The sequence below is a fragment of the Myiozetetes cayanensis genome, unplaced genomic scaffold (genome assembly GCF_022539395.1).
Source record: "Myiozetetes cayanensis isolate MyiCay16 unplaced genomic scaffold, myiCay2020 scf3, whole genome shotgun sequence".
NCBI classification, from domain to species: Eukaryota; Metazoa; Chordata; class Aves; order Passeriformes; family Tyrannidae; genus Myiozetetes; species Myiozetetes cayanensis.
In genome coordinates, this window is record NW_026087521.1 from 48966416 (window position 1) to 48994064 (window position 27649).

The 27649-nt window shown below is 41.0% G+C and overlaps 1 protein-coding gene across 1 annotated transcript in view; it reads right to left on the reverse strand.

Moving 5' to 3' along the window:
- Nucleotides 1-27649, reverse strand: part of PLBD1 (phospholipase B domain containing 1) — a 38181-nt gene that overhangs the window by 804 nt on the left and 9728 nt on the right. Inside the window, exons 3-10 of the mRNA XM_050325298.1 lie at nucleotides 23436-23519; nucleotides 21392-21530; nucleotides 14955-15119; nucleotides 13650-13794; nucleotides 6833-7033; nucleotides 6596-6736; nucleotides 2588-2773; nucleotides 857-963 (exon numbers count right to left, since the gene is read on the reverse strand). Coding sequence (XP_050181255.1) covers nucleotides 857-963; nucleotides 2588-2773; nucleotides 6596-6736; nucleotides 6833-7033; nucleotides 13650-13794; nucleotides 14955-15119; nucleotides 21392-21530; nucleotides 23436-23519 — 1168 coding nt within the window. The remainder of the gene's footprint in view (nucleotides 1-856; nucleotides 964-2587; nucleotides 2774-6595; nucleotides 6737-6832; nucleotides 7034-13649; nucleotides 13795-14954; nucleotides 15120-21391; nucleotides 21531-23435; nucleotides 23520-27649) is intronic.

The window sequence follows — 27649 nt, forward strand, 5'->3', positions numbered from 1 at the left end:
TACACAGCCATTTTCTGCATTCCTCTTGTATTACCCAGCTCGGGGAGCCTCCCACTGGCCACTGCAACAGACAGCTGGCCAAGCTTGTGCAAGTTGGACACACAGCTCTGGCACCACCAAAACAGCCTTCACAGGTCCTGTCCTAGCAATCAAACTCGTAATCCAGGAACACAGCAGGTTGCACCCCACAGGATAAAACACTGTACCACCTCCCAGCACACCTGGGCTGGACAGCTGCTTACTCAGGCATTGCCCCTGACAGTGAAAATACCACATAACCTGCCCAAAATAAATGCTGCTTTTGACAGGACAGTGAGTCTAAGGGTTTTCCCGCATCCCTCTAAAATGCAAAGTGATCACCAAACTTTTCAGAGAGCAGTTTTTCAGAGAGGTGGAGCCCTGGAGTAGTGTGGCTCACTAGAAAGCCTATTGAAAAGGTAAAGCTAAACTGAGACTGAAAACACATTCCTTTGGGCTCTGGGGAGGCACCCATGCAGTCCCCACGAACAGGAGGCTGAGCTGTACAACTCATTTCAGCATTATTTTAGGCTCCTGCTGCTGTAAGGCTTTGGGGTTTAACCCTCGAACACCAGAAGTTCCCATGGATATAGTTGTTTCATACACCTCCCCCTGCATTCTCTACCACTGTGCCAGGACTGATGCCAGGGATAGGAAGTAGGACTCTGCACAGAACTCCCATCTGAGGATCTGCCCAAGCACTGGGACAGTATGAAAAGAGGGAACAGGCATGCCTGGCCCTGTCTGCCCTAGTCCAGGGAAACCTACTACAGGTCTAACAGGAGCATGAACAGGCTGCAGCAAACATGTAGCTGATGTTGAAATTGAGGTAATTTACCTTGGAGTCATAGCAGCCTGCAGGCACTGGTAAAGAAGGATTCAAGTCTTCCCGGCAGCAAATGGTGTTGCAAGGATTGTGTTCGGCATAAGGATCACGCTGGTAGTCTGGGGCGAAATGTGGCGGGGAGGCAAGCAAAGAAGAAAATAAGTTAGCCCCCTCACAAAAAGCTGATGCAAAGTATCGGAGCCACTAAAAGCTGAGTATGTGCCCTCTATCGAATTGCTCTTGTGCACTTCCTCCCCCAGTACCAGCCAGAAGTCAGTGCTCAAGACATGACATTAAGTAGACAAACTCCTAATCCACGGCCATACAGCTAATTCTGCATCCCAGAGGCAGTGCTGCCAAGCTCTAACCACCAACATCTGCAGTTCCACATGATGAAAGCTTGTAGAAACTTTGTGAGGAGAGAAAAGCAGAAGAGAAAGGGAAGTGGTGGGTGGGGAAATGCAGCAATGAGAGCCTTTGTTTTCCTGTTCTGGACTAAAGCAAGTGGTAAGGAGCAAAACCTTCAAAACACCCACTGCAAGAGCTGCAGACAAGGAGGGGAAGGTGGACAAGCCTCAACGGCTATGAGCACGCTGCTACTCACAGCCCAAAAAGTAACGATACCCCACCCAGGGAGAGGCCTCCCAAACTTCCAGCCCAGTAATCAGTGAGCTCCCTATAACTGGGAATAAAAATGTAGCATCTACAGCTATCTGTACTTTGAGATGGGCTTAGCTATAAATTAATTAAGATGGGTTTAATCCAGTTAAGGAGAACGCTGTCAGGAAAAAAAACCATCAGATCATTACCTACTGTTCTGGCTTAATCCCAGCTGGCAAATAAACACCACATAGCTACTCTCCCACTTTCCCCCAACACTCTCCATGGGACCAGGAGGATCAGAAAAAGAAAAATCCATAATTTGAAATACAAACAGTTTAATAATTGAAATAAAGTTAATAATAAAAAAATTAGTAATAATGAAAAGGGATAGAGAGGGAGAGAGAAAGGAATAAAACCAAAGAGACACAAGTGATGCACAATCCAGTTGCTCACCACCTGCTGAACAGCAATCAGCCCTTTCCAGCCAATTCCCCTCAGTTCATACACTGAGCATGACATTTTATACTATGGAATGGTATGGGATATCCCTTTGGCCGCTTCGGGTCAGATGTCCCAGCTCCCTCCCAGCTTCTTGTGCACTGCTTGCTGGCATGGGAAAATGAAAAGTCCTTGACTTATCAACAACTAAAACATTAGTGTGTTAAGTAATGCTTAAACTATCAACATTATTCTCATACTTAATCCAAAACACAGCACTGTACTAACAACTAAGAAAATTAACTCTAGCCCAGCTGAAACCAGGACACCTGCCAAAGATCATTTGCCTGGACATGGAAAAAAGACATGAATTTTTATGCTAAATTCTCTGGTCTGATCTCACCTAACTGTTGCTTAGGGTTTAACGCTCTCAAGATTGACAGGCTGTAGATATATTAGGTAATAGCAGTCCACAAAATCTCTTGGAGTGTCAGAAGCACTCTGGAAAAGTCAAACAGCAGGCCCAAGGGCCCTTGTTCCTGAGAGAGCAATTTTAGCCTGGTTTCCTACCTCAACAGTAAGCTTGTGTTATCTATTTGCTTTGACTGTACTCTGCATTTAGGGAAATATAACTGATCCGTACGTGAGGCTGCAGCTTCCCGCTATAATCCAAGAAATACAGTACATAAACACGTGTCTTACTGTTGTATCTCATGATGTACTTCATGCTTTCCAGGTCAGTCACCTTGCCCTGGTCGCGACGGAAGATTTTTGCTCTTGGAGCAAGCTCATAGGAGAAATCCATGCCGTACTTGACAACGTATGATGCATACCCACTGAGATTGTAAATCTTTTCATGGAAAGGGATATTGTATGAAGGCCAGTAACCTGCCAGAGACAAACCCCGATCTATTAATCACTTAGGTGCTCTTGTTCATATCAGAAAGGAAAATAAACAATTTTCCATGTTGCATTGCCTTAACAGCACGCCAAGGAACAACACTGCAAACTGGTTTGAACACAATAAGGCAACACTGGCATGACCGGGGTTGACTCCCAGTATAACACCACTGGAGACTGTACCCAGGCAACCCGCCCCCAGACGTCCACCCTGAGGACTCATCCTGCAAAACAGCTGAGATCAGCCTGCAGGAGCCTGAGGTGAACACACAGCCCGGCCACAGCCCTCCTGCAGAGGTTTCTCTGCTCAGCCTCAGAGGAGTGCAAGATCACTTAACCTCCACCAAACTTGACAGTGAGAGGCTTGAAGTCACTGTTTTTTGCTCCCTTGCCATCTCACCAGGACAGAGCACTACACCATGCTGAGATGGCAGGGATGGATCAACACACAAACACAGAGACCACAAGAGGTACTCAGGGTGAACAGGAGCCAGGTCAGCACACACATGCTTTGTGCAGTGGTGGTTGTACACAGTGATGAGGAAAGATGGGAGGATTGCTGCACATTTGCCAATAGCTGCCTTTGAGGTTAGGAAGTGATTGATTAGCAGAGCAGAGCCCTGCTCTGACTTTTCCCAAAGCCAGTGTGAATCCTGCAGTTTTGTTAACTCTGAAGAGCAAAGGATGTCAGGCAGAACTCCAGAGAAGAGGTTTTTTTTTTTGGTAGGTAACATAAAACTGCCTGAAGCAAGTCTACTGTAGAAAGCAGAAATGCTTGCAAAGAGCCAGGAGACCATTAGGTCAGAATCTGGGTGCAGGAAGTCCTGGAATAAATAAGAATAGATACCTATACCTTAACATTTAATTTTTTTACCTTTTTTTTTTTTTTGAAGGCAGGCACCAAGGAATTTTTAAGCAGGGAGTATACAACATGAGCTAGTCCCAAGGGCAGCACACTTGCAGTTCTCTCCAGAGCACTTACATTCCCTGTTGTTCCTTCTCAAATCCCACACACCAGGATTTGGCTCCCATGTATTAGCCCAGCACAACGCAAGGAGTCTGGCTATAAGATGCTCCAGAAAATCAACTGGAACTCACTGGGAGCGATGCACACAGATACAAAAACCAAATTTCCTGAAGGACAGATACACAGACACCATAAACACTGGAACACTGCCTGAGTGGAGGCCTTACCAGCTCGAGTCTTGTGTAGGATAGGGAAGACAGGAATACCCTGTCTACTGGCATTTGCGTATGTGACCTAGAGCCAACCTGAAGAAAACAGGTTGTGTACGGGCTGTGTTGTAATACAGGTGTCCTCCAGAAACGAGCACGCTTGCCAGTCTCTAACCACGCAAGCTAGAGGATATGGAAGCATCAGTTTCCAAAACAGTAGGGTTTAGCTGTGATTCAAAAAGGTGCTATTGTCTCACGTGAACCTGGAAAAACGTTTCATCAGAACTACTAAAACAGAGGAAGCTACTGAAGCTCTCCTCCAGCAAGAGCTTTTCTGTGTCTCAGACTCCTGCAAGACTTGCAAACTGCAAGACAGCAGCCAGCCAGGCTTTACCCGATGGCTACTATAAGCCAGTCAAACCTGGCAGGGTGCACAGTAACAAAAAAACAAATCAGAGAGGGTGTAAGGCTGAAAGGGGGGAGAGGGGGATGGCATGAAGGCAGCAAACATTCCCTGAATCAAAACGCCTTCCTTCTGTGCCCATTAAGAGCAAAAGATCTCAGCAATATTTAGAAGTAGAGCGATAAGAATATTGCACATACGGTGGAAGACACTGAGATCCCAGCTTCTGCTCTGATATGCTGCCTTTGATATAGAAATCAATATCTCATTCATGAGATGAACTCATTCATCATCAAGAAACATGAACTGCAGCCCAGTCCTGCAGCCCAGTCCGTGCTGCCCTCCCCCACTTCTAAAGGATTGACTTTTCTTTGTTAACATACAGAAAGTTCCTGGACATCTTTGCCTGGAAAGGGCAACATAACAGATACCTGGTTTTGAGAACTCACCTGCACTGGCCTACAAAACAAGCTGACAGAAGCCATCAAGAAAAAAAATCTTTCAATTTTCAAACCTGTATAAGAAAATGCTTCCTTTTTCCTCAGCACACAGCAATAGCAGCCTTTGTTCACCTGAGATTTCAATACCCGTTCTCTGTTGTTTCTGGGTTTATGCTTGAAAGAGAGTTAAAAAGCCAGTGCTGGTGGTAAACTCACTCTGACCAAGCCAGTGGCAAAAGGGCATTATCTTTGGACACCAGCTACAAGGCAATGATGGAGTGTGTCGGGATCAGCCCCTTTATAAACATTTTAAACCATCACTGCTCTTGAGAAAGGTAAGCCTCCTTCAGCTGGGCTGCTCCCAGCACCTGGGAACAGGGCTGGGGCCTCGATGGGACTTGTCTGGTGTCCTGCATGGCATGGAGGAGTCCAGATCTGCTGCTTACAGGAGTAGTGTTGGCTTACAACAGCTGAGGTCTCCAAGGCAGCACTTTGGCAGTGCTTAGCATGCCCTGTCCTTTGAATGGTTAAACTCCCAGAGACCAACTGCTGTGTTACCCAATACACACAAGGTGCATTTAGATATCTGGGAAAAAACACTGCAAACGTGAAGTAACACATAACCTCTACTGCCACCCTCAAGAACAGAGCATCCACAAGATCTCCGAGGGAAGAAGTGGTCACTGTGTACCCAAGCCCTGGAGTTGGGCTCAGTCCTACAAGGAATGCCACACAGCAGCTCTCAAATTATTGCTGAAAAGGAACTCAGGGTACCTGCTAAGCCTGGCCTTTCTGCACAGGTGCAGCACTGCTGTGATGTAGTTGCAATGTTTCCCAGAGCTAAAGGGTTAAGCTTGTTTGTCTGCACCACACTAACTGAGAAGCCCAAAGCAAAGGAAGCCAAAAGAGCTAGAGATGCATAAGGGAGAGACATGGGATTTTTCCAAATTATCAATAAAAACCATAAAACAATAATGACAATGTGGCAATGCTTAGAATAAGCCAGAACTTCCCAAGGAACTAGACGCAAGTAAAAATGTCAAAGGGAAACAACTCCAGTTGCTAACGTAAATACATTTCCAGTCATTTTGATGATAAGCAATTAATCTATTCACCCCCTCAGCATATGATTAGAGGAGGGAGCACAAAGCACCAGACACACACTTAAGGCTCAAGGTTGTGGTCGCTGACGTGTCTATTAAACACTGGTGAATTAAACCAGACAGTGGGTGTTTTGCTTCACTTAGATTTTTGTTTTCCATCAAGTTGTCACTAGTCTTGCTAGGGAATTCAAGAAACTTTTAAAGAGCAAATATTTATCAGAAAACAGAGCTCCAGAAAAGTTCAGGAGATGAATATAAACATAGAACTCTCTCCTATTCAGAATTTAATCTTCTTTCAGGATAACCCACTCATCAAACATTTTGAGTAGCCCACAGCATCACAGTTACTTAGTACTGCTTCAAATAGACCTCATGTTTTTCCTCATGGGTCTCAGGAGAAAATAATACCAGAAAAAAGGTAAGGAGGCAAGCAAGCAAGGAGGCAAAGTCTATTTTTCCCTCCTGTGCTAAGAAACACAGATGCTCACCCCATTCCTGCCACAGCACACCAGATAAATGAACACAAGGCAACAGACTCAGCAACAGAGGGTTGCTCACACAAAACTTTCTCACTTTAAACTCAGGACTAGTGTGTAATAAACCCTTCCCAGTTACAAAACACAATCCTCCATCAGTTGACACAAAGAGATGGTTTTCCTAAGCCAGTAACTAGTATAGGAACTATTACCTTTCCGGAGAACATTTGTTTGATCAGAATACTCCACGAGGGTTGGGATCTGCTCAACAATGTACAATGCACCATCATCAAGGCTCCTCTGCAGCTTGACCTTCTTCAGGTCTAGAATCATGTACTGATTGTTGTAGGTCCCTGGGTATGAAAGCAAAATGAGAGTTACATGTCCTGCCAAGCAAGGTACAGTGAACACATCCTTTTTCCCCAAGATTCATATAAAAATGTGCTTACCAGAGTTGCACCTGGAGAAGGTTTCTGCCCAGGTTTTGCCATCATTTGCCATCATGTTTGCAATGCGGACTCTCTGCCAAGCCAACAGGGATTCAGGCACCACTTGCTTAATGAGGGTTTGGTTGTACACACTGTTGGTAGTCTGCAACATTACCAAGCCACTGCCTAGTATGTAAAAGTCATCCAGGGACTCCAAAAAGCCTTAAACAGCAACAACACAAAATTTGTTATCTTTGGGAACCTTTGATATACTCACAATAAAAAACAGAGAGACAAGCCGAGAGGACATGAAAGAGTCAATGCATGTGTGTTTGAAATCAAATGTACAAAGATTAAAGATGAGGGGGTAACTTCTGCAAGAGCTTTAGGCCCACCTATCAACACAGTTTGAAATGAGAAACTGTCATGCTTTCAACACACCTAGTTCTTTATCTAGAGCATTTGTTTCACATTTGCACACCAAGCTTGGAAGTTTCTCCATATGTCAAGCTATGTATTATTTTTATGCTGAGGATTACATACTGTAAATGCCAATGCAACCAATGCATGTTGGTTTCTAACAAAGAAATTAATTAAAAAAAAATCAACAATGAAATCCCAACCGAAGTACAAACTCCACAAAGGTTTTCATCAACCAGTTTTGGTTTTAGATTTTTATTCTAAATTAATTTATCTGAGTTAATCCCTTTTAATTAATCCTTTCTGTATTAAACCAAGATAAGCAGAAAAATCTTCCTTCTAGTTTGATCTTTTACAGTTTAACTATTCTTGAAGGCATCTTCAAGAAATGGGCATCATAAACCCCAGTCTGTACAAGAGAAAAAGCTCTTTCTACTCCTCTTTCTGACATATTGTCACTGATTTTTTTAGGTCTACAAGCTCTGCAAAGTCAACACAATAATGGATGTCTGGGCAGGATTCATTTCCAGGTTACATGCCAACAGAAGTACCAGGTCCAGTTGCACATCCCACGCCAGAGGGTGCCATTCAGAGCTGCAAAGGTCAGCTATAATGCCTTGGATAGCGTGGTGACTACTTGTAAAGCAGAAATAACTTGACTTTGAGCTTACTCAGCAGACACATGGCTGCCAGGTTGGGGAAGAAAGGTTGTTAACTGAGCTCCTGATGGGGAAGTCATCCAGAACCTTGACTCTTGTTAACAAGTTTTTAATAGGATCAGTCTTCAAAGAGTATAAAATTCTAAAATTCTCTAATAGTTGAGTTCCACTATGAAATTTTCTACAGCAGGCTTTATTCTCTGCAGGATAAACTCTCTCTGCAAAACAAACTAGGGTCACCAACCTGTGACGGCAAGGAAGACAACTCTGCTCTGCCTCCTGTTCCTGGGCTTTTATCTAAAGGCAGACCTCCTTCGAGCAAAAGCACCATCTGACAGCTCAATTTCAGCCAAATTTTTTTAAAGTATCAAGTACTCAAATTAGAACAGATCCATGAAAATATACTTTGTGGTCACCTGTTCTCTAAAAATATATCGGTATAGAACAGGCAAAGCACCCTGGCAGGTGGTATTTTATTCTCAGAGACAGAAAAAGAATGTCAATAAATTATGTACATCAACAGCAGAGATCTCTCTCAAGTAAGTAACAACAAGAGAAACACACTAAACCTGGCTCTGCCAGTCTATTTTATACAAAGACATAGGATATCCAGTAATAAACTGTTGTATAACAAGTCAAGTGCTTGCCCAAATGGAGACAAGAAATGAAATTGTTAAGCAGTTGTGATTTGAATTAAGCACCAGTTCTTATGTGGATGACAATGCCAAGTGCCCTACTTCAAAATAAATCAAATAGTTTTTATTCTTCATTTTTAAAAAACAACTGAGATAAAACAGAAAAGCTTGACTCAAAGCAAGTGTCAACACAATAAATTATGCTGAATTAACTGGAGGTTGAACTCTGTAATTCAAATAAATTGCAAAGCTCAGCTAAGCTGCAAATAAGGGGATTTCCTTCTGGGTCTCAGTATTTACCAAGTTTTATCCTGCAGTGTTTTATAACACAACATGCCCTCCATGATACACCATTGCTAGCCTAATTATTTCAAGATGGCATAAGCCATTTTGATTTAGGTACCCTTGAAACAAAGGGAAGTTAAAACACCAATAGATTTACCCAAAGATGTTCACAAAAATAAAACCTGGGCAGAGAAGTCTAGAGATATCAGCAGATATTTGATGTCCTCTTATGTTATTCTTCTATTTTTAAGTATGTATGAGAATTTGTTGTAATTCAAAGTGTTACCTCTTTGTGCAGTTCATCTCTTCTTTTCTGTAAAACCATCTCTGTAAACCCATCTCCCATTTTTGTCAGCAACACTCAAACCATTTATTTTCCTTTTTTTTTTTTTTTTTACTCCTCCCTCTGATGAAACTGAGTCTTCCTACATAGAAACAAGCAAAAGCACTTCTGATTGCATCTTCTGGATCTGAACCATTTAGCTTCAGTTTCCAATCACCACTGGAAAACTGAAGGTTTCAGAGTCTGGAGTTTCATTCATTATGTCAATATTAATCAGCCAAGCAAAGTGATTTTTTGCAGTCTGAGCCACAGTGCTCTCCAGAAAGGCAGCACATCAAAGAGCATGTGGGTGGTAACACAATTCTGGCAGCTACTGCTCCTGAAGAGGTAGGGCTGTTGCTTTCTGAAACAGAAAGCATCAGCTTTTTTGGTGTTTTAGAAGGTCGTTGTACTCATTCAAGTACAGAAAGGGCCAGCATTACAGGCTGGAAGCCAAAGGCCACCCCACAGGGATGGGAGTAGCTCCCAGCTGAGATGCTCGATGCTCTGGTCTATAAACAGACTATGGAAAAGTAGAGGGATTAGCTTTCTTAATCCTATCTGCAGCTGCTTCTCAAGACTGAACACCCATAAGCTCTCCCAGGCACTAAAAAATAGCACATCCCACAGTATACCTCTGGTCTCTCATCTCCTAAATTCAGACACATCCTTTGCTTCCCTTAAGGTTTTAGACAGATGTTGGACGAAGCAAGCAGGGAAGCACAAAATGGTCTGGCAGTCATGAGCAAGCAGGTCCCCTGAGAACAATGGCTACTGCCCTTCCCGTGGTTTGTTCCTCCTAGGTCTTGCTCCGGCTGGGGGGAAGGATAATGCTGCACTTTCTGATCCTGCATTAACACCAGATTACTTCAAAGCAAGGGACACATACTACTTCTCTTAGCATCGTATGTATAGCCAGCCATCAAGACAACTTGTGCCATCACATTCCCACATCATAGCCTGTCTCAACCAAGCAAGATCCCAACAGCAGACCAGAGAAGCAAAGGTAGCAGTAGAGTTCTTCCCAAGTGATTTGCTTAAACGGCTAAAATCAGAGTAACATGCTTTAAAAGACTGTGGCTCAGCCCAGAGAAGGTAGTGCTCTACTCAGACAAGAGAGCTTGGGTCCAAATGGTAGATTCCCTTTCTTAAATGGAGTTCAAAACTTACTGTTCAAGAGGAACTCTATTCAAATGGATGGAAATCTTGGGAGTTGCAACCTCCCTGCTATCCAGGAAAACTGCAAATTTTATCAGTTAATTTGGCTCCTTTCTTTGAATGCCTCAACAGGGCAGTGCAGAGAAGTGACTGGGGGGAAAGCAGGAGGGCAGAAGGAGGAGAGGTGCAGGTTTCTCTCTGATCTTTCACTAGATAATGTAGTGCAAAATTTTGCACCTACCTTGTCTCTATCATCACATTTCTTACTCCCTCAAATGAGCACAGCTTCCCTCAACATTTGTGAGCAACAGTAATGTGTCTGTACAATTTAAGTTCACTCTGCTACACATGGATTCACCAGCCACACGAAACACTTATGTCCAGAGCTTGAACACACTGAGGTCAAGCATGCTCAGGAATTCACCTCAGAGACATTGCTCCTTTCCAGAGTTGACAGAACTGTTGTACACACAGCTCTGCACACAGACACTTGCAAGAGAAGAGGAAGCTGAGACTATGAGCAGAGTTCAAGTGAGGATTGGGATGGGTTAGTGTGGAAATGAGCAGCAAGTGAAGAAATAATTCTGCAACAACAGATTACAGCTCCCATTAAATTCCACTTGACTGTGCCTCTGCAGCACTACTGCTGCTCTGAAGGGGAGAAAGCAGTAAAGAGAAGGCATGCTGTTAACAGCAGACACTTGAGCACACTGGCAGCAACATGGATAACTGCTGGGGAAGCTGGGAAAGACACTGCAATCCCTGCCTGTCCTCCTACCTGCTCGGTCTCAGCAGGAGCAAAGAAGCCCAAGGCCTTCTAGCTGTACAATGCACACGCTGACACGCATCATGGTTAGTCAACAGTGTGACCTCTAAACTGAGTCACAACAAATATTAAGTTTTGCAGACTAGTAGCCTGTCTTTTGAAATTCAGTAAAAAAAATAAATAACATGGACAGTTTTACTCGGTGACCCCAGGAGAAACCAGGAATTTGGCACATTCCTTCTCAAAAGCCAAATGACTCCTTGAAGTTTTTCTGACACAGCTTTTGGACAGCAGAAGAGTTTGACTTTATGTACAGTCTACTGGATTACAGGAATCTTTAAATTACTCAGTTAAGTGTCACTGGAAGCCTGGAAGGACACAGGTCATTTAACGCTGTTTCCTCCAGAAGTCAATACTTCTGTGTTCATTAGGATCAGGTTACTACTCAGGAGAGATTCCTAGGTTGGCCTTTCTTACTGGTTCTTAGTGTCTGTCAGGACAGAGAATAAGAGCGGGAACATGAATGCAGGGAGGTTATAATTGTCAAGTTGAATCATGGCCAGGACCTGCAGACTCCACAGTCAGATGTCCTGAAAACACCATCTCATCATAACATGGAGCAGAGGAATTTGGCAGTTCCCTCCTTCCTACGTGATGTCCCTTGAGCATTACTAGGCCAGTGCCTTAGAGCTTACTCATGCCCTGGCAAACTGCAAGTCTGTGAATACACCCATAGCTAATGCAATTTGCTGCAGTCAATGGACCATGCTTGTCCAGTGCTTGTGATAGCACCCTGTAATCAGGCGGCCAAGGAGCACACTTGACATACCACAGGTCTCTCAAACCTCGTGGGAACTATGCCTTGCAATCATTCCCAGTCAATTTTGTTGGTAGAAGTACACCTTTCCACAAAGCTATGTCAGAGTCTACAAAAGCAAGCTCTGAAATAAGCCATCTCTGCAGACCTCAACAGTCTCAGGGAAGCACACTGGGATTTTGTACACTAGTGAACAGACCCCAACCATTTCAGCAAAGTAGTAAGTAGCTTTGTATGGTTTTCCTAAACAGCATGCCTTCTCAGTCTCATGAGAACCAAGTATCTGTATTTCACTTTATACAAAGAATCCACAGAAGGAATAACCCAGAAACATCACCACAGATACCCACCACAATAAAATAAAAAATGCTCTGGGTGGCTGACCCTGATCCCCGGTTTTGAATCTGCAACACAGTGCAGTATGCAACAGTTGCTGAACTGAGCCACATTCTCCTGAGGGACAATACTATCCTCAGTACTTCTGTTGAGAGCCAGAATAACTTTATGAACATTCAGGTGATGAACAGAGCTCAGACAGAAACCTTTGCTTCCTACAAAATTTCTTGCAACAAGCAAGCAAAATTCCTCCAAGGCAATCAGAGATAATAACCTAGGCTCTTGAAAGGCTGCACACTTAGACATTCACCAGAATACCTCTATTACTTCCTCAAAGAAAAAAATCTCAGTTGTCAGAAAACACTGCACTCCTGAGGGTCACTGAGGAGGGTCAGAACCCCACAGGAAAAGGTTTGTTTTCAACGTGAAATGAACGCAACTGCTTTTCAGAACAGTTTCCCAGTCACAGTCTCGGGAGTCCCTCCCATGAAAGGCCCTTCCCTTTTGCAGTAAGGCACAGTAATTCAGCAAAGGCACAGTTTTGAAATTATCAACCAACAAAATTCCATCAGAATGAGATAGTCTCCTGTGGCACAGAGGTCCCTTAAAAGGTTTATGAAGACTCTTGAGTGTTTGGGTATTTTTTTAATTTGAAATTTCACCTTTAAACTTAAGCAATGCTAACTCTAAGAGGGAGTCATAGATACACCTTGTTTTTTCACGTTCTCATTTCTCGTCCAACTCTAGCAACAGTACATATTTTACCACTGAAACATTAAATGCTGGCAATTTTTAACATTTAGCCTAATCTTCCCAAAAGAGATTTTAAATATTATGGTTGACTATATTACTAACACATGAAATAACCATAAAAAAATACTGCCCTCTGTAACAGCTTACAGAGGAGCTGGAAGAGGAAGATGTGGGTGGAAAAGAAAAAAAAAAAAAAAAAGCCAACAACAGAACAACTGAAGGTTTGTTAACCAAACATCAAAGAAGTCAATACAATTTCAAACAGCTACTGTTTGATACTCGCTAATAATCCCATTACAGCACGAGTCATATCACAGTGGTAAACAGAAGTGTTCAAAACTGTTATTACCAAACATGTGAATGCTACAGGCAAAGTGTGGAGTTCAACAGTTGAGGTGACTGGAGACTACATGAGCAGAATCCAAAGCAGCATGTTTGTGCCAGAGGTAAAATATTTAACTAGTACTATTTAGAGGACTGCAAGTGATTAATCAACAACAAAAGACAATGACAACATGATGTTCAAGGCAGAAAAATGAAGATGGCATTTTGTCCTCTTGGTGGCTAGAAATTTTAAGGTAGATTGAAGCCAGTGCTTGTGGAGGTATCACCCTTTTCACAGACCAGACAGCAAGGTGGTCCATGCCATATTAAATAGCTACATTGTTTTGGTTTTCTTGACTTTACCTGGGTAACTGCTGAATGAGACACGGCTGCTGCTAGTGTATGGATCAACTATATTGAAGTTCCAATGCTTATATATTCTCAGTGTGGCCGCATATGTAAACCAGCTGGAATGGGCAAAATAGATATTCTCATATCCAGGTAGAACCTGAAAAACAGAAGCAGAAAGATGTCCCCATCATATTCTGCCTTTTTTTTTTTTTTTTTTTACTTGATAGAAACTGGGAAAACAACTTGTTTTAAGTAGTTAGATTAATTGCATTATTGAAGAAAGAGCAGATTCTTGTGCTTTTAACTGTGTATTTAAAGATTTTCTGAAAATCCTGGAAACAATTCTTGCCCATGTGTTGTTCTCAAAATAAAACAGTTTAGGGTTACTTGGGACATCTGCATCACGTGGAATGTGTTTTTTCCCCAGTTTCATTTTGAATACTTGTATTCACACATTCAGATTGGATCTCTGCAAGCATATCCAGAGTTAACTTAAAACATGCTCTTTCTGTGAGAATAACTCTGGTTTGTCTTAAACTACAGAAGCAAATGCAAGAAAATTCAATTTGAAAAGGTAAATATATATATTTATAATACATCTTTCCAAAATATTTCCCTGGTTCTAAGATTTATTGTTATCTCAGAAACCTCTTGCTGCAGGTAAATGCTTGAACGAATGTTTTACAATTTAAGGTGAGTGTTGTTGCTCTGCAATACATGTAGTCTCCATATGCTGATTAAATCTTTGCTAATTTTAACTGAAAAATGTAATTACCACCATGACATAGCAGACACCTTAAAAACATCAGGGGGGGTTTCTGTCATTGCTCCCATTGGAAAGCCATTCCAGAGTATCACTATCAACAGAAAATGGCAGCCACTTGCATCCATTTGTTCTTATGTTACCACTGTCCTTTAGTTTATGTAATCCTTTTCCCTCTGCTTATTTGCCCAATGTATTTGTAGTCATTCACAATACCCCTTCTTTCAGACTTCACTTCGCTAGATGAAACAAGTTACTCTCTTCCAGTCGCCTCTTTGTGGTAGTTCCTCATTCCCTAGTAATTCTAGTAGCTTTTCATTGTCCATCTCTGTGGTTTCAGTTTGGTTTGGTCTTTTCCCTACCCCTGAACACAAGTGAGAAAAACCAGACTCAAAATCCTATGGAGGCACAAGTTACAACTGCATAAATGCACCTTAATCATCAACAGAGATACCTTTATGCACATGCAACATAAACAGGGAAGACTCCAGAAGTGTAGACTCGTGACACTGCAAATCAACACAGTCACTGGAGATAAAGTTCTTGGCACTCACCTTGATCAGTGCAGAGCAGTGTCCCATATCCCACTGGTATCTCCCATGGCCTCCTGACTCCACATTGCATTGTCCACCCCGTGCAGAATAGTCAAATAATGCAGGAATCAGGTCCAACAGGTCTCCAACAGCATTCAGAAACTGGACATCAAAGTTGCTCAGTGGCTGAGGAAAAGGAGAAAACGAGATCACAAAAAACACCTGGAGACAGAGAGGTATCAAGACAGTCTCCCTCATTAGAACTTTTCTTACACTAACAAACACTCCTGAGAATTCTCAGATTTTTATAAACACTTCAATTTAAGACATCCTCATGACTGAGGAGGAAAAAAGAAATGAGGGAAACAAAACATGTTAGCAATACTAATCAAGTCACAAGTAGCTGAAGAAGGAAAGTCACTCAAAAGGCTATGAGCTTTTGAAAACTCCTTGTGATTGGAGCCAGCCAGAGTTAACAGGGTTAACTACACACAGCTGGTTGTGTAACATGCTCTTTAGAACCTCCTCTTAGTTCGTCCCTTCAAAAATAAGAACTTAAGAGTGGTTTAGCCTCAGCCTTCAAATACAGTTTTCTAAATCTTTCCTATTCTTTGCTTGCACTGTGCCTTTAGTTTAAGAAAGGCTAAAGGAAAAGAAGTCAGAACACACATCACTGTAGAGCTGTGAATAGTAATTTTAGAATCATACAGCAAAGAAACACTGTGCTTGCAATGAAAATCAGTGTTATTAAACCATATAGCTGACCTCTCTACAAACCCCCAAAAACGGGAGACAAGGACAGAAAAAATAAACAGTGCCCAATCCATTTACTTTTCATTCAGAAGGCTGAATTCTGTGTTATTCATCTGCTGTTTTGGCAGAGAGAATAACCAACAGGAAAATCAGAAATAATGTCAGTCTATATATCCCAGGGGAAGGAATTAAAACTTCCCACAGTGCTTACCAAGACAAGTGAGAGAAATATGCCATTCTCACAAGTAAAATCATTAATGGTAGAAGGCCCCAGCAGCAGCTATAGTTTGAGGAAGAAATCCAAAGCAAATTTTCATATATGTTACATTGCTTTAGTTCATCATGTTTTTGCTGTAAAGATCTGAACAGGGAGCAACATCAAGAGACATATCTTTACATAGTTTTAAGCAACTCAGAGGTATGAATCATTTACAAATCAGTCCCAACGACTTTTATCTCATTTATCTCTATTGGAATCTACAGAGAGAGATTTGGCAGTGTTTCAGCACAATTTTTCCCCATCCAACTGCACTGAAAGGTCTGTGAGCCCACCACGCAATAAGGAGAAGCTGATATCCAGTGTCTGATTCACACAGGCATTACTGTACAATATCAGGAAGGGAGAAAATAGGATTGCATCCAAGAATGCTCAGCAGCCCCGAGACATTTTAATTATACTTGACATCCATTTGCTACCAACTCCATATTCTCCTTCATAAAACCTGCCTTCATTGCAACACCTGCAGGTAGCTGCATCGGTACTGCTGCAGCATCACAGCCTGTACATTTTTTAAGTTTCACACTTCTGCACTTTCTTACAGTCACTTCAAGTCAAAACTTTTTTAATTATTAGGAAGTCCATTCAACTTAGAACCAAAGTGCCAAGCAAGGATGCTTTCAGAACAGCAAAGAAAAGTGGTCAGAAAGCACGAGGAAGGACCTGCTCAAACAAAGCACAGGTTATGCAAATTCCTAGGGCTCCACTGGGTAAGATTAGGCTGCCAGCTGCCAAAGCCAGCCAAAATATCAGAGAAGAAAATGAGGATTTAGGTTGTTAAGCACCCACTGGGGTTGTTTTCATTCCCCTTTTGAGGGGCAAGCAAATTTTGTTCCAGTTTATTTCTAAGAATTCACTACTCTCATTGAATAAACCTGACTGTGTTTAAGACTGTGTGATGCTCAGCAAAATCACACAAGCAAAGAGCTTCTCTGGAGTCTCAGTAAAGCAATGCACTGAAACAGAAGACGCAGGCATCTGCAATGCAGGCCTAACCTGAGAATTTCAGGAGTGGTCTAAGGCTTCTGCCTTAAGGCCAATAGCCCCAGTTTTGGAAAAATTACAGCTGATTTCCAAGATATACAAAGAAATCTTCTCTATAAGGAGTTAATCAGTGTCCACTAGCAATAATTAGACCTAAAACCCTGTGCATCATAACAAGTACATAATAGAGGATATATTACAATCTTTTGTAATCACCTTCTCCTATCTCACATGATAATGTCAGGAAAACTCCCTGTATACATGGTTTACATCCTGAAGAAGAGTGAATGAATGAGCTAAATTGACATGGAGAGGTGGTATAGCCACAAAAGAAAGAGTCCCTTTGCTACAATGTGTGGCTCCTCTAAGTACTGTCCTGAAGAGCAAAACAGACAAAAAAATCAGTTTGAGTTCCAGTTACATCAGCAGCAGGGAGAAATAAACTTATAAGGGGCAGACAGGACAGAACCAGCCTTAAAGTCTTGTCTACAAGAAACAGGTCACCTGTAACAATTGTTTTCCAGTAACTTCTCCAAGCATGAGCACCCTCAATACAAAATAAAGAAGTGCAAATAGAAGAGAGCTGTCCTGTAGTCATTGAAGTATTTAAAACTCTGACACCTCCTTATTCAAGAGTAATATCCCTGCATAGACAAGCCCGAGATTAATCACAGCGTTGGTGAAGCATTAGGCAGATGAAAAGGCGTAATGTTCTTTGAGTGCCCCTCCTTCAGAAATTGTCTTAACAAAAGGGTTGGGTTTGTTTACTGGATATAAAATGTTGCTAAACCAGCTAGAATAATGTCACACTTTAACATGAAAATATATTCAGATTTTGACATCACTCTTAATGATACCTGCAAGTATCAAATTCAAAATACAGAAGTTTACAATACACATTTCCTTCATGCAGGTCTTAATGGAAGCACTTACCTAAAACAGCCCAGCTGGAAAACAGATTCCATGCAATTAAAAACAAAGTTTAGAACTCTACGCTACAAAACATTTGCTTCATAAATAATAATAAAAAAAATACGTATTAGTACTACTATGAAACAGTTCATAGTCCAAATCAAATGTTTCTTTCTGCAGTAAGGCTCAGTTATTTGTGGCAGACACAATGGTTCTACAATATTCAAGTGAAGTAAACCTGAAGTTTAGGGGACAGCAGAAAAATTGAACATTTCAGAGTGACTTGTGTGCACATAATACAACTCTCATTTAGGCACTGTGGATTTTTTCAAACTGCCATGCATTATACCAGACAACAGAAAGTCAGACCTTTCAGTTGTCTTCCTCAGTAAGTATACATCAACTAATCCACCAAATGTAAAACTCAACTTCTTGAGAGTTTGAAAAGGTTATGTGTAATGCTGATGAGAAAACTGAAAGCATGAAATGTGTAGAATTAAAAGTAATTAACTATTGAAACAGCTTGTTTCTATGCTCCTGAAAAGGAAACAATTTTAATCAACTCTGCCCACTGCTCAGTGTTGGAATCCACAGGTTTTGTAAACACAGTTCCTTTTCTTCATCCCCTTTATCTCATTTAGTCTATCCTTGTCAACCAGCCAACTTCTCAGTGTTCAGGAGAGCACTTTGTCCATGGGCAGGGGAGATCAATTGAAGAACTTCAAAATCCATCTCCTCCTCCCCTTCTCTTTCTCCTGTCTCTTGTATTTTGGCAGTTATGGGAAAAAAGCTCCCCAGCCTTTTTTCTACAGCATTTATTCTTATTTTAAGCCAAGGGTAATAGGAGCAATTGCCCTCTGCACATACCAAGTAATTAGTTGAATTTAGAAGCACACAGTTTTTCCCAACAGCTGGTAGAACATCTGGCAACAGAATATAGACTGTCACATGCTGGCTTTTGGTTGGGTTTTTTGGGGGTTCTTTTGTTTTGTTTGGGTGTGGGCAAAAAAGGAAAACACCACAATTCACACACAAGGTATTTTTAATATTTCTAATGTTCATTACAACCATGAATCTAAACTCCTGCACTACTAGATATCAAAAGAAACTTGTTCTTTATGATGATAATCCTAAAACAATAAACACATGGAACAGATTCTTTTTAATTAAACAAAAGTAGTATCTACCAAAGGATAGATATAAGAAGAGACTTTCAAAGCACCGAGGAACACATGCAATAGGAATAAGATTTGCTTTTAAAAGCATGTAGTATTTGGAGTTTTTTTAAGATGAGAACTGAATGATGTAAATAGCTCATAGTTGTTACTGCAGTTGCCACCCAACAAAATATCAAAACAATTGGATTAATTGAACCAAAGTACAATACCTAAAAATAAGAAAAAAATCTATTAGGTGAATTTATTTGCCAAACATTCCACTTACTAACAATCTAAAGGATTTAAATAAAAGAACCTTTTAAACATTCTTTTAATATGTACTGGAAAAGGAAAGTTGACAACAGCCTCTTTGGATGGCAGACTTCTTTAATCACAAGGAATAAGGAAGATACTGTTGGTATTCTTGTTTGTTTTGTTTGTTAGTTTAGTTAGGGCTTCTAAGCGCCAACAGTTTACAGAAGCTGGGTTGATGCTCAGACAAATGGATGTGTCAAAGCTAGAACATCAGTCAGCAACTTTGCATCTGCACCTGTTTTCGTTGCCCATGTAAGCTTGGAACAACAGTCTTCAAGCTCTGTTTCCTGAAGGAGATGCTAACAGCAGTAAATATGTATACACACAGCACTGTTGTAGCCTAATCTCCCCAAATCATTTGAAAAGTAGCATGGTATCCAAGAAAATGAACTGCCTGTACTTTTGCAGAGCTGTCAGGTATCACTTTGATGCCAAGGAAAACCAGCATCTAGGTGCAAGAGCATCTGTCCAAAATACACTCAAAGGTAAGAGACTGATATTAAGTTACTGACTCTGGCACACAGAGGAAACAGCAGCACATCCCAAGTGAGAAATACGTACACAGAGGACATTTTTGCTTTGAATAAAAAGATACGGATCTCAATATAAGTGATAATGTACAAAGCTAAAATTGTGACTGGCATAGAAAAGAGTTAAAATAAATCTCACCAACTGCTGCAGGCACATTTGGGAAAAGAAAAAGAAAATATACTCCCTACATATAATTCAAGAGTAGAAGACAAATATTTCAGCCTGAACACATATCTGAACTTTCACTAAGTGCACCATTTTTATACAGGCATGTTGATAAGGCCTCTAAAAAGAGGATAAAAAATTACTCAGACACTCCAGAGGTCAGTGCTTTTTAGTACCATATACACAGTTAAATAAGAAAGCATCAGGGAACACACCTTGCAGGTAGGACATGCCTATTACAAAGAAATACCTCAGACACAAACTAGCACTTTCCCTTCCCCCTTTCAGAATCTTAAAGATTCTGAAGCAGCCAAAAAAACTGATGAGCTTTGCAGGGCTCTTCAGATACAGGTGTTATGAAAGGGAATCAATGAGTTCTTTTCCTAGAAGATCAAGGTTTCTAGTATTTTCCCCATAAACTCAGGTCCCTCAGGATGGATCATTGCTGTGAACATCTTTTTTTTCCAGTTTGAGCTGAGTCCCCATTTACTAAAGTCCCAGAGTAAATTCTATGCAAGAAAGATGTGCACTTTACTAAAATGCAATTGTTTACAATTCGGGACTCTCAACTTCTCAAAATTCTTGGTATGGTTAAGCCTAGGCAAAAAGAGTCAACTACAGTTACTCAAGTCCTCCCTCTCACACTGAAAAATCTATTAGACAGAGTTTAGCATGGTATTATAGTTCTACTGGAGTTAAAGGAGTTCTGCTATTACATACAAGCTGATGATCTGGAAAACAATTCTAATTGAATTTTTAAAAAAAAGGGAACAAAAGAACCAACCAAACAACAATCCACCACTAAACAAAATCCCAAAACCAATCCTACTTGGCCTGTCACAGCACTGACCATGTATTTTGTAACCATATGTTTTGGAAACTTAAAAGACAGAAAAGGAGAAGACATTTAGCCATGTAAAAAAATAGAAAGGCTTTTAGGATTTCAAATCTGATGCCTGGAAATACAAACAAAAGGTTTTATATACTCCCTACATGCTGATTCATGCTGTTGTAGGTACTCTACCCAGAAGGTCATTTGCTCAATAACAACTGTAAAGTGACAGCAACAAGCACTTTAGAAGTGTCTGTCCTGCCAACATTCACGCATGGATACAAAAGCCACCCCCAACCTCATCAGTCCAGGGTTCCAAGTCCACTGCAAAGGATCTGTGGTTAGGTGACCCAAGTGCCCAGTTGCATTATCTACATTGAACAGCCACTAAAGATTCTGTAGAATGGCATGCAGAATGAGTGCTTGCCACTAAGTATCTACTTTTTATTTTTAGACAGCAGATCTCCTTCTCCCATGTTTGTCCACTGACATCCCATCCCCACCTACTGAAGAAAAGATGCAGTAGTCTTACTGTTTGTCTATGTAGTTTAGCCCACTCGAAGGCTCCCATGTACAGACCATCCAACTGTGCAATAATATAGCCAGCATGCCTCCAAAATGGGTCATCCTTTTTATTTCTGATTTGCTGTCTTGTCCATTGATCTTGCTTCCTGCAGAAGAACAAACAGGTTGAGGTTTTCTTGGGGTTTTTAGAGTATAGCTGATAATGCAGGGGAGGGACAAATACATTGTAACTCAGATGATCCAACCTTACTAGTGTTGTTGAGGCAAATCATGCTTTGGAAATCCTGTAGATATAAACATTACATCCTCCACGTGTAAATGTTCATCAACATACCCTACAATCACATGCCTCTACCAGACTTTAATATCAAAGAATGAGTTGGACTCCGCTTTTGTGGGGGACTTTGCAATAGCAGGTCTGGCATCCCCATAGGGTCAGTAAAGGGAAACAAGCATTTGACAGGTCAGATGAACCATTCCCTTTTAAATGCCTATTTAAGGATAGAAACGGACTGAAAACTGAAGAGCCTAGCTCTCTCCCTTATTTACAGGTGCAGTGAAGGCTTTGCTGATGGTGCTCAAACCCTGCCTAAGAACCACTGTTATGCTCCTCTAAGTAAAAGGTGGGAGGCCAAGCAACTACGCCATGTGCCAAATTCAGTAAAGAGCCAAATAACCCAGGTTTAGAGCATAAGGAAACACAAGTTGAGCAGACCCTAGGGGCAGGAGCAGCCAATATTATAAGGATCTCCCAGAGTTCCCTCTTTTGCTATGCACAAAAAGCCACAAAAGAACCTTGGAAATCGGGACTAGATTCTGGCCTCTTCTATCCTCCTGTATCTATCCATCCAGCACTATGTAAAGCAGCAAAATAGAGAGAACAAACCTGTCAAGGAAGCAAACTCTTCCAGCGGTATATGGATGATAAAACCAACCAGATATAGCTTTCTAGAAGCATCAAGATGCAAAAAGTATGTTGGAGGAAACAGGAATATGATCAGAGCATTCAGAGCTAAAGACTTCTAACACAGTGCAGCAACTCATATTGCAAAACTACTGTAAAGTAAAGCAGTGATGCTTTACTTTTTTTGAGGCTATACACAATAGAAAAACAACACAAGGCCACCTAGTATTGGCCCCCTCCATCCAACAATGCATCTTAGGGAATAAAACTGCTAAGCTGAGTCATTCTGGGGAAAAAAAAAACCATACACATTGATATGGTGGCTGTCAGATTTTTCTCACAAGGAGGAGCACAGCAGTGCTGAAGAATAATAGCAAGGGAGCGCTGAGATTTTTTTGTCTACCTTTTGGATAACCTAAAACAAATCAACTTTATTTGTGTGCACCAATAGCAGAATTAGTCAGATATATGACCCCTTGCAGAAAGCATAAGACAAGGGAAAGAGGGAAAAAAATAGTCCCCAAAACTGACAGTTTCACAGAAATATTTGTAATCAAAAAAAACATAAGTCTAAGGAGATAAAATAATGGTTAATCACAGCTGAGTTTTCCAGTACCTGGTTTGGTTCTTCTCTCAACTTGTGGTTTCCCACCAGTGTAGCTGCATTATTCAAGCAGAATTAGTTTTGATTTATACAGCTGAAGAAAAAAGTGAATCAGGACTTTTTTGATTAGAACAGAATTTAAATCAGTGACAGAATAAGATACTAACCTAACAGAGGAAGGAAAGGATACACAATGCTAAAAAGATTAAGGTGCCAGGAGGCCACTGTTCAGTAACATTCAAAGTACCAGGTTTTTAGAAAAGAAGTTCTTACTAGAATGACCTTCAGAATTCATTGACATTATCCACACCCTTTTGTAGCAATGGTTTTAAACATTTCTTTGCAAGAATCAGGATTATGGAAGGGTATATGCCCTTCATGTATACTTAGACTTTCTTTTTAATAATAATGACATTCAATCAGAAGGAAAGGAAGCATATATTTTCTTTATCCCAATAGGAAGAGAATAAAAACACCTTGAAAATTCTGTCAGCCTCCAACCCCAAGTCTTGAATAATTTACTTTTAGTAACTAAATACATACGCCATAAAATTCTGAACTCCACTTCGGACGGTGGGATTCTTAATTAACTGTGGGTACATATTTGCAGCATGGTCATACATGTGCCTGAAAGAATAAGAGTAGCAAGAGTTATTCTTTTGCATCTTTCCGTCCTTGAATTTACCAACCCATTGATAAACAGTGACAGCACTGACAGACAAGCAACACAGTCCACAAAATAAGCTTTTCCTACTCGCAGAAATTACTCCAGTGTATGACAAACAGCAAAGGTAACACAAATGGATTGTTGAAATTTAACTTAAAATAAATGACCTTGTCAATGCCTGCTCAAACTGCTGCACAATGCAAAGATAAGCAAGAATGAGATTGAACTACTTCATAGCAAAACTGCACATTCAGGGAATATTTGTATGCCAAAAGCATCTTGAAAGCATTAGCGCATGAATTTAAAGCACAGCAGAAGTAGTTTTCTGGAAAGCTATTCTATTTGGAACCAAAAAACCCACAAAGGTGAAGGTAATATAATTTGCCAATTCAGTTACTTTCATTATTTAGAGAGAGAATGTCAGCATGATACCTAGCAGGTTTTACTTGCCATTAACCATGTGCTTCCTTCCTGATTAAGCTAAACATCCCTATTTTAAAGTGTGTATAGAATCACAGAATATTCTGAGTCCAAGGATCATCGAGTCTAACTCTTAAATGAATGGCCCATACGGGGATCAAACCCACAATCTCGGTGTTATTAGCACTGTAAGTTGATCCTGTATGTTCCCACTGAAACTCCCACTCATGCCAGCCCTAAACAGATTCAGCTTTATGGAGACCAAAATTTTTTTCTTTATTTGGTTAACCATTTCATCCCCATTAGCTAATAGAAACACAAGTTGAAAAGTTTTGTTGGTTAGCTGGTTAGGGCTTTTTTGTTTGTTTTGTTCAAGTCCTTCAAGATGAAATCAACTACCAAAAATGCTCAGGAATCCAGATATTAAAGTCATTCTTCCATTTTAGGTGAAACGTAATTGACTGATTCAAACTAAAACAGAACTTCAACATTTCTTAATTTTGGGTCAAACTTAATTTTTTTTTTCAGTCACTGATTAAATTTAAAAATAAAAAAGGAAGAAATCAGCAGAGAATTATTTCGCTGAGTTCTGGAGTTGATAGAGATAGAACTACATCAATTATCAGTAAATTTATCTCCTACCAATTGCTGAGAGAAAGAAAACAGCACTGAGAAACAGATACCAGCCTCAAGGTAAGCACATGCCAGCAGAACAGAATTCCGGTAGTAAAACTCATGAGAGCAGCTTTCTCTGGGAGGATTGCAGACAGGAGCTCTTCCCAATTTCCCTCAGGGGATAATTAGAGAATATAGACAGATGACTGAATGGTTTGCTGATAATTAGAGACTCATCCACTGATCTTCTCCACTCTTTCTTTCCTTTGCCCCATTCCCAGATGATTGTGTAAACTTGACTGCATGATCCTGCTGCTTCTTATCTTAGCTCTGGTACTATTCTGACTACTAGATCTAATTGTTTGCACACATTCAGACAAAACATTAACCCAGGAAAAATATGAATTATTTTTTCTGGTAGTTTGAATTAGGTTGTTATGCCAACAGATGAGCGACAGAGCTGGTGCAAAAAGGCAGCTCTATACTGTGTTAGTAGATTAACTGATGCATGAAAGGGCAAGACACAAGTTGAGGGGATCTGTGGAGGGAGGTGCTGGGGCAAGAGAGAGGTGCATTCAGCAGCTTTACACCAGTACACCTTTCATGAAACTGCAGCTACAACATTAATTTTAGTTCTAGAGTTTCCTATCTCCCATGTAACACAAGACTACGTGACATAACCATAACCTACTTCTTGAAGACGATAAGAAAGTTGAAGAGACAGATCAATATTCTCCACCCCTGCAAATTCACAGAGAATTCAGCAAACAAAAATCCCAAGTAATTTTAGGAAGGAAATTAGAGCTTAGCCTGCTCCACGTTACAAATCATGTCACTGATGTGGAGCAAACAGCACGAGCTGGTTCACCTGGCAGATGGTCATTTAGTGACTAGAACCACATGAGAAGGATACACAGCTAGGATACTGCTCTAACCACTGCCCAGGCCAGGACAAATGATCAGGCTTCCAGACTCAACCGTCAGCTCTACTCCCTATTCTGCACTCAAAGGCAGATTTGATAGTAGCAGTATCTTTAAGCTGTAATGACTCGTGTAGAGGTTGGGTTAGTTCAGAATCAGGGGACTGAAAACAGCTTCTCTAATGTCTTTCATTCTTGTATATGCTAACAGGGGACAGACAAGTCCTGGTATTGATGGGGTTTTTTTAATAATCAGTGTTATCACAAATTTTTCCCCTAGTTACTCTCTTTAATATTTTTGCTTTAACAGAGCTTCTATGTGCATGCCTTGCATGTTTCATAAGGGTATTATTCTCTGAAGTAAATTGGATCATTTTAGTAAGGTAAGGCTTTGCAACTACATCTAAAGCCAAATGCAAGGCAATTACAAATATGTGACAAGAATTCAAAGCCTAAAAACAGAAAAGCAGAGCCCTGCTTCAAATTAGTGAGGAAGATGACAGGATTCAGGTCAGCGGAAGCTGTATCAGAAAAGAGTAAAATTAATGTTGCTTCAAATTTAAAATACTGCTCTTAGGTTCCTGGCAGACTCCAACTGGAGCTATTTAAAATAATGTCACAGATTTGGATGTGCTCTGCCACTAAGTAAAGTAAGGCCTCATTAACACTTCTCTGTTTCCAACGGAGAAAGAGAATTCATACCTAAGAAAACCAGAGCAAGTATCTTTGGCTGGATGATAGGACTGGACCTTACAGAGGGGTGAGAGACTGGGGATAAAAACAAGTGTCTGGATCCCCAGACACTAGGATTCAATTTATTTAACCCTTAACCATGTATTTTCAAAACATATAGCTACTATCTGAATCAGGTGCCAACACTGGAAAAGCATAAATGAAGCATGCTCTAGAAAAGGCTTATGTTTCTACCATCACTGGTAAACTGGTCTGACTGGCTGAACTATCACTTTTTCTACAACAGACCTACCTATACAGCTAGAGATGAGATTAATTTTTCCCAAGTAATCTGAGATAAAACAGTTGTAGCATACCTCATATTCTGCCTTTTTTTTTTTTCAGTCTGGTTCATTTACAATCTTCTAAAGTTCCTACTAAATGCAAAGCATATGCTTTTAAGAGAGGTACTTGGTCACTCTTTTGCTTACATGATGAGACCTAGCTGTGTCTTAAAACTCTCCTTCATGCCCTAAGTGTAACGTGAGAACTGAGCTAGCTGAGAATTCCTGAAGGTCTCCAAATTGCAGACACTGTCAAGCCGCAGCTCCTGCTCACCCAACAGCTTCTGCAGGAACCTGTGCTTCAACCCGAGATCAAGCACACAACCTTTCCCTCCTATTAATGCATCACATCAGAGATCTTCCCAGCAGGATTTCAGGGTGAGTCATTCCCACATATGGATGCAAGACAGCTGGACACCTTGCAGTTAAGACAACAGGTAGCCATGTGCTAAAGGGCTCTTCAATTACCAAGCATACCCAATGTTTTCACATTGGAGGACTGCGCCTGAGCCACCTGAGGTTCTTGTACAGGCATGAGACACAAGAGTCTTCTCTCCAGCAGCTAACTGGCTCTCAATGCACACAGAGCCTTCCCAAAGCTAAACACCTACTTACAGTCTCCCTTGTTGTTACCAAGTCCTTCAAAAGGAAGGCTGAGCTGAGTGCAGCTACTGAGGGCACTGGTGTGTGCAAAAGTGGAATGAGAGTGTTTAGAGACACCTTCTCATAAGGGAAGTTGTGATGGTGCTGGAGAGTTTCCCTGAAGACAGGCTGAATGGGCCAAGCAGTCCAATGGGAATAGTGTTACAGATTGAGAAAGGCTGTTTCCTGGTATTACTTCAGAAGACTTCAACTGTCCCCAAGATAGAACTTCTGCCTGCATGTTAATTACAATCCTGTGAATTTCTAGGCAAGATGAAGGAGAAATGGAGCTCTGAGAGCAGTTTTAACATCTGCAGACTTAGAGACTTCTCACTTCTTCTGCTATTCAGGAAATTGCAAGCAGTGTATAAAAGGATTCATTAGTTGCAGTTTGCCAAATAGAAAACTATCAAAGCCATGCAGCTAAAACCTGAAATAACAGGTTCTATGTCTTCTCAAAGGTCAAGAGAGTACATC